This window comes from Quercus suber, unplaced genomic scaffold (assembly GCF_002906115.3).
Source record: "Quercus suber isolate HL8 unplaced genomic scaffold, Cork oak 2.0 scaffold_70, whole genome shotgun sequence".
Classification (NCBI taxonomy): Eukaryota; Viridiplantae; Streptophyta; class Magnoliopsida; order Fagales; family Fagaceae; genus Quercus; species Quercus suber.
In genome coordinates, this window is record NW_027069535.1 from 274,547 (window position 1) to 282,563 (window position 8,017).

Here is an 8,017-nt window from a genome sequence, read left to right on the forward strand (position 1 = left end):
GGCATCTCGATCAAATATCACAAACTTTGTTTTGTTAGTTGCATTAAAAACTTCAATTTGAATCTTGTATCTGAAGTAGTTTGCAATTGTATATATATAATAGTTATAGTGAGATAAATATATTATAAATATTTGGAGAGTATGTAGTTAATGTGAGTGCCTCTAACTTTGGGATATAAAGATTTATTTTTGTTTTACATTTTGCACACCAAAATGATCCTGCTTGTAATTTGACATTCCTTTCACAAAGTACACACAAAATGTAATACCAACCTGTTATTGTATCAATGTTATTTATTATTGCAATACCCTAATAGTTCACATCTTGCAATGAACTTTGAAATTAATATTTATTATTTTTTTAATGTAAATAATATGATGTATTATTATTTTTTTACATAAATGATGAGTATAATTTGAAATAATTAACAAACATGTTTTGTAAGATCTCATTCAATGCATTTTATCTTTACTATTGTCTTCATATTATTTAAAGATAAATCCTCCTATGAAAATTGTTTTGCATGTATTTTTGGTATTTCTTGTATAGGATCATGTTTTTGACCGTTCCTATCATTGAATTTTTTTTAAAGAAAATATTAAGTTAATGAAATTTTGTGAGATAGTATATGCTATTTATTAGACTTTTTTGTTATTATAAATTTTAGAAATATGCACTTGTCAATTATTTCAGCAACCTGAGAGATCTCAAGATTTATATATATTTTTGTTGCACTGATCGATGACAAAGAATTTGTCTGCATAAATTGCATAGAATATTATTAATAGACAAAAGCTTATTGAATTGAAATTGGGGAAAAATGAAGAAATGTTTCATGAGAATGAGATTTTCTAGAAGTATCATCTATATGTGGGGGAGGAAGAAGAGAGTTTGTAAGAGGGTAAGAGTTTTTTGCTTTGATTTACACGTGGGAATGGTCAAACTTGGGTCATAATATGTAAGGTAACAACTAAGCCTGAGTTTTTCATAAGGTTTGATCTACTTTTTAAAGGTAATCCATTTTATAGTGAATAACTTTTGATCTAATTAGTCTAATTGTCAAGAACAGTTCATATCAATATAATAGTAAAAATAAGTTACTATGATCTATTAGGTAACAGTAAAAAAACTTAATAAAAAGAGGTAAAAAATGCTAAATTTATATAATAGTAAAAATAAGTTACTATAATTTATTGGATAACAGTAAAAAAAACTTAATGAAAAAATGTAAAAAAATGTTAAATGCAATAAGTTACTATGATCTATTAGGTAACAATAAAAAAAATTAATAAAAAAAGGTAAAAAATGCTAAATTTATATAATAGTAAAAATAAGTTACTATAATTTATTGGATAACAGTAAAAAAAAGTTAATGAAAAAAGGTAAAAAATGTTAAATGCAATATTAGAGTGCCACATGACAGGACCTCAAGCATTCTCACATGAGGTCTTTGCTTTTATATATATATATATTGATTGATTTGGAGCTAGTTAAAGATTTAAGTTGTTTGTCTTGGAGAATATTATGATTTTTCATATCATGGGTCTCTTGTTGATGTGGTTTAAATCTTATGGGGACTACTTATTAAGTGTTGGAGTTTTGATGTTAGAGATAATACCTTGAATAATTTATGAGAATAAGTTGGAGTCTATGCATTATAAATTAATTGGTTGATAAACTTTGGAAGTGAAAAATATTATTTGTAAGGTTAAATGCTAGGCTTGCCTAATTAAGTGCTTATTTGGCAATCCCTAAACTGTTGCTAAATACAATTTCAAGTTCTACGCTTATTGTGATAGGTTTATTTGATATTATTTAGGTTCTAGCTAATCTTCTTGGAACTTGGAAAATTAGGCTTTTGCGGTTGCAAGGTATGTAGTTTTTTAATGGGATTTTTGAAAAATAAACATGTTGCATAAATGTTGTTTTTGGGTTAGACACGCTTTTGGAAACTACTTATGGATATTGTATTTTTCTAAAAACTATTGTGTCATAACCTTAATATATGTATGATTAATTAATTATATATGAAAATACATCATATTTGGTATTGTATTTGGGGAAGTGCATGAATTTGTTGATATGGAAAAATGAACATCTTTTATTTAATCTTTGATAAGGAAATCTTGGATTTTATGGTTTATTAGAAAATTTAAAGATATTTATCTTGTCTTTTTATGTGAGAAATTGATCGAAAATCTCTTGACAAAAATGAAGTTGAAAACATTACAAACTTTGTAGAAGTTAGATTATTTAAGATTTTTCTGAAACTACCTGGATATAAACTATGTGTTTCAAAGTAATATAACATGTGAATTTTATGTGGTTTTAACACCATGCCATGTGTGATTTCCCAGTGATCACTCGATTTGGTTTCTGTAGTCTTTTCGACAACGAAATCAAATCTAGGTCAGTGTCCTTTCACTTTGGATGGCACGTTCTTTCCTGCTGCCTATAGGGGGAAGAGGTTCCTTGATTGTGTGTGAGTGAGGCTGTTGCCCATGGAGCCAAGGGACCACATGCAAGAGAGGTCCTATTGACGCGCTTTCTCTGCTGCCCATGGAGGGAGATAGAAACCTTGAGGTATGGGTGACAATAATAATTATTATTATTATTATTATATAAGAATTAGAAAGACACTCAAATAAAATAAAATATATTATTTAAATTATTTAATAATTTTAAATTGATTTTAATTGTTTAATAAGTATTATATACTTAACTGTAAGTATTAATTAAAATTAGAGCAATAATAGTACCATAACATTTTATACAAATTTTGTCACAATTTGCCACGCGATGAGACGTAAGTGGTAGAGATGTAAACTTATAATTTTTTTTTTCATTACTCACACTTTGCCATGTGTCAAATTATAGAAAAATTTTTTGTAAAATATTGTGATACTACATTACTCTAAAGAGAAATGATATGTCCACAATATTTTCACAATATTTTTACAACAAATCCTAAATGGCAGGTTATTACTATTGTTATTATTTGGGCAAAAAAATAATCTTAGTATTATGTTCAAATTTGAACTAAGAACAATTAACCACTTATAATTTGTTGTAAAATTATTGTAAAATTATTGTGAACCTATCAACTTTCTTACTCTAAAAAATACTTAAAATATTTAATGCACCTATCGGCTATCAATGCAGGTTACATCACGTTGGGTAGCTGAAAAAAATATCTAAATCTAATGGCTGAAAATTGTTTGCTTTTATTAAAATATTATAACCTTTTATCATTTCCAAGTTAGCCACACGTGAGGGACAAAGACTTAAGAATTCAAAAGGAGTAACAAAAGTAACAAAAGTCTAAAGAAAGAAAGAGAAACACATACCACAGAGCTCCATCAACGGAAAAAAGAAAGAGAAGAAGAAAAGAGAAGAACAAGAAGAAGAAGCAGCAGAAGACGAAGATACGTGTTACTGTAATTTGTGTTTTTGTTTTTTTGATCTGATGTAGTTTGTGTTTACTGTTTATTTGCTGAGCAAGTGTGGAGTTTGTTTTTTTTTTTGTTGAAGAACTTGTCTTCTTCTTCTTCTTCTTCTTCTTCTCTGGTTCTTTTTTTTTTTTCTTACAAATTCCTTTGTTCAAGATCTAAAATTATCTGATCTCCTTCCGATTTTTGTTCTTCTTTCGTGTTCTTCCATTTATTCTAGATCTGATCATAACTTCATACCATTGTATTGACCAAAATTCACCGGAAAAGCTGAAAAAAAAAGGAAACCGTCCGAACCTCAAAAACCAGGCTGGATCCCGAATGTTTCATTACATATAGGCTGACCGATAAAACCGACGTTTACTCTTTTGGTGTGGTACTGTTGGAAGTACTCTGTGGGAGAGAAGCAATGGACTTCAAATTGATGGAAAAACGGCAGGGTCTGGTTAATTGGGCCCAAAAATGCAATCGAGAAGGGACGTTGAATGAGATAATTGATCCGTATCTGATGGGGAAGATAGATCCAGAGTGTTTCAAGATTTACGTCGACATTGCCATTTCTTGTGTGCGAAGTAAGGGAGAGGCTCGTCCCGCTATGGGTGAAGTGGAGTTAATCCTTGAACGTGCACTTGAACTACAACAGAGTGCAGATGCTGCAATGAAGGATGTAGATCCTACTGGTGATATCTGTATCTATCCCATTGATGAATATACCTGTAATTATTCTTCAGGAGACGCTTCTCCCCCATCTTATTTTCATAATTAATAGATTAATACGATAAACTTTCATTTTGGTGGTAGTTAACGGATCAATCAATCGGTGAAGGGCAAGCTTACCTATGTTTCGTGAGTGAATGAGTCTTGTTCACGTGTGAATATATTGCAAGATAATGATTAATCCGTAAAAGGGCAAGGGTAAAACCTTTGTTTCATGTGTTAACAGGACTTGTTCACTTTTGGATATAATGCAAGTTGATGACATAAGTCTTCCACGACAGGACCTCACAAGATTGGATGTTGGTTGCTAAACCGTTAATTAATTCCCCAAATAGCAGAAGAAACAAGACTATATGTTTTCCCGACTAAAACCCAGGAACCAAAATAAACAAATAAATAAAAGGAAGAGATCTCAGCCAATTTCAGTGAAATCCTGAGCTCTTGGGAAGTCATAAAAAATTAAGAAAAATCTGTCACGGGAAGAACAAGTCATTATTATGTGCCACATTCGTGAACCATGCTCACAGGCCACAAACCTAGGCAGGAGGGTCTTAAATAATTTGCTAATTACGCAAAACATCTTTATATTACAACTTCGGGAAACCAAAAACTATAGCCGACCCTTACTGGACTGAAATCCAGAATTTTATTAGGAAGCCATTGTTTCGTACAGTTCGATAATCAAGACATTCATGTGGAATTAATTTCTAATAATAAACACTTGATATTCTTGGAGGAGGGACAATCGTACAATATAGACAGATTCTTGTGGCAACACGTGACAATTCAGTCTCTGTATCACCAAACAAAGGTACTTGATTTATGAAACATTGAATTTTTTGGTAGAAAAGTTTGAAAATCAGAACCTGCCCTTTCTGTTTTCCTAAATCAGAGAGAGCAACTTTCATGGATGGGGGTAAAGAATCATCAGCCCTAATTAACAAACACTGCCCCCATTGATGATGTACAGAAGGCTCTTAAAGTTACAGTCGCCTATCCAACCTCCAGAATCCATCTTCCGACCTGCTCAATGTTGCAATGTATGAGTTAGCCCAATAAAACTGGTTCTTGCAAATTTACATTAGTTGCCGGCTTCCTTAACATCCTTCTTCTCTTCTTCTCCCTCAGGAGTGCCTTCCTTTTCTTCAGCCACCACCACATCATCAGAATCAGTTGGGCCTAAACTTGATTTCTCATTATCATCCTTTTTGTCTTCTTCTGCCTTAGGAGTGCCTTCTATTCCTTCAGCCACAATCACATCATCAGAATTGGTTGGGCCTAAACTTGATTTCTCATCAACATCCTTTTTTCTTCTTCTGCTGTAGAAGTGCCTTCTATTGCTTGGGCTGCAACCGCATCATCAGAATCAGTGGGTCTAAACCTGATTTCTCATCAACATCCTTTTTTTCTTCTTCTGCCTTAGAAGTGACTTCCATTCCTTCGGCTGTAACCACATCATCCAAATCAGTGGGGCCTGAACCCGATTTGTCATCAACATCCTTTTTTCTTCTACTTCCTTAGGAATGCCTTCCTTTCCTTCAGCTGCAACTACATCCAAATTGGTTGGGTCCAAGCCTGATTTCTCATTAACATCCTTTTCGTCTTCTTCTGCCACGGATTTGCCTTCCGCTCCTTCAGCCACCACCACATCATCAGAATTGGTTGGATCTAAACTTGAATTCTCATTAGCTGATTCCGACTGCTCAGAAGGATCAGGACTTGGGTTGCATCTGCTGATTCAGGCAAATGTGCTGCAGCGGTTTCATCATTCTTTTCCAATCCATCAGTGGAAGATGAAGCTTCAGCTGCATCTACCTCACTAAGTTCTAATCCAACTTGAATCTCACCATTGGGTAGAACATCAGACGGTCACTGGAATCTGTAGTCTCCCTCCATTCAACCCATTCAGGTGGTTTATCAGTTTCAGTGTGTCCCGTTTCTCTTGAGTTATCAAGATGTGCAGTGTCTTCTGACTTTGTCCCTGCTTCTGGAGAAGATGTTGCAGTGTCAACCAAGTCGTCATCTTCACCAACAATAACATTATCATCACTGCCACCATTAATTACACACGTCTCCTCAGTGTTGGGTGATGGGATGCGTGTGAGCCAGTTGAGCGTTCATTGGCAACTCTGTCATCCTCAAAAGCAAACCAGTTGGAATTTGTAAAGAGTGAGCCACTGCACACACCCCAAGAAATGCAACAAATCATTTAGCAGTTTCAATAAATAGAATATGGACAGGGGGTTTGAACTAAGACAGCATTGTTTAGATGAATAAAATATAAAGAATGAAAGCATAGTAAAAACACTATTCAATTCCCAACATATCATTTAGCAGGCTATACTCTGAATTACAGGCCCCACCAAAGAGAATTAACCCGCTAAATCTTCAATGTGCATGTAAGCCAAAATCACAAGTTAGCCAGTACTAAGGTTCAAAATATTCCAAAAAGTTCTAAAATAGCTCCCCTAGCCAATTGAGGCATAAGCTGAAATTCACACTGCACCCCTACCATCCTGATCAACAGTTTAACACATTAGTTTTCGAAAGGCCAACCATTCTTCTCTGTACGGACTGGACTGTAAGACCATTATCAAATTCAACAAAAGGCACATGCAAACATTAGGCACATGCTCTTTCTTAAGGTACTACGTAGTAAGGCCACTTTTAATAGTATATGAGATTTATTAATTAAAAATAATCATTCACTCAGCAACCGATTAAGATTGACCATTGATTTGTAATACTCACTTCACTGTTATGGTTTATTTCACTGCACGCAAGTCAATTCTTTTTCTTACACTTAACTGCACCTTGAGCTTCTAACAACACTGACCTACATGCATAAATTGTCACCTATCACCCACTGCCCCCATCTCTCAATACGCATATACACACAATATAAAAAAATAATAATCCAACAAAACAGAAAGCAAAGATGAAAGACAACTTCCAGCTTCACAGCCGACAAAAAAAACTGAGTTCTAAATTCTAATAAAGAATTGAAGTGTACCTTTCCTGGTCATCTCCCAGTCGTAGAGAAGACAAGACAACTTCAGCAGATTCATCATCAAAGTAAACATCCTGCCAAGTATATCCAGGTAAGAAACTTCTATAATTCACAAAACTTCTGTTTCCCACAAAAACAGCCTGCTACCAAGAAATAGAACAGTAGCTACATATTACATGCATGTGTAAGTGAGATCATAATCAGTCAAAACCATGCAAACCATGCACCAAGTTTCTTGTATTTTCTTTCTCAAAACTAAAAATCAAAATTAAAAATCACTTCGGAAGGAAAAAAAAAAGGGTAAAACATTTGACTGCTCTGATAACTCAGTTACAGAAACACCACTTACAGGGATGAGATGCTAACATTAATACATATTGAACTGCAACCTAAGTAATCTAACTCAAGCTTTAACATAATTCTTTGACCTATCTAAGTTCTTGTCCATGTGACCTGAGAAACATGACTCATGTATGGCTCACCATGACACAAATGCAGATAATATGACCCAATTTACTTTCTTCACCTCCAATAACAGCAAGTAACAACCTGTGTACTTGGGCTGTTTTATTTTCTTAATAAAATTTTTAATATTACTTATCAAAAAATAACAAGTAACAACCTGCCACTTAGGATTTGAGGTGAAAATGTTGTAAACATAGCATTCCCCATTTAATTTTTGCACGACACATTCAAGCCAACATTGTTGCGTTCATCCCAAAAGACAAATTCAGTTAAGATCAAATTGTACGATTTCCAACTTAAATAAAGAACATATAAATTGAGTATACTCATATTCATTTAATCCCTCCCCTTCCCCTTACCCACCCCACCCCCCCC

The 8,017-nt window shown here is 33.7% G+C and overlaps 1 protein-coding gene across 1 annotated transcript in view; it reads right to left on the minus strand.

The window, feature by feature from the left end:
• Positions 1 to 5,498: 5,498 nt before the first annotated feature.
• LOC112031119 (uncharacterized) overlaps positions 5,499 to 8,017 on the minus strand; it is a 24,258-nt gene continuing 21,739 nt past the window's right edge. The window contains 5 exon segments of the mRNA XM_024063802.2: positions 5,499 to 5,895; positions 5,898 to 6,035; positions 6,038 to 6,262; positions 6,265 to 6,344; positions 7,181 to 7,251. Of these exon segments, the coding sequence (XP_023919570.2) occupies positions 5,543 to 5,895; positions 5,898 to 6,035; positions 6,038 to 6,262; positions 6,265 to 6,344; positions 7,181 to 7,251 (867 nt within the window). The 3' untranslated portion in view covers positions 5,499 to 5,542.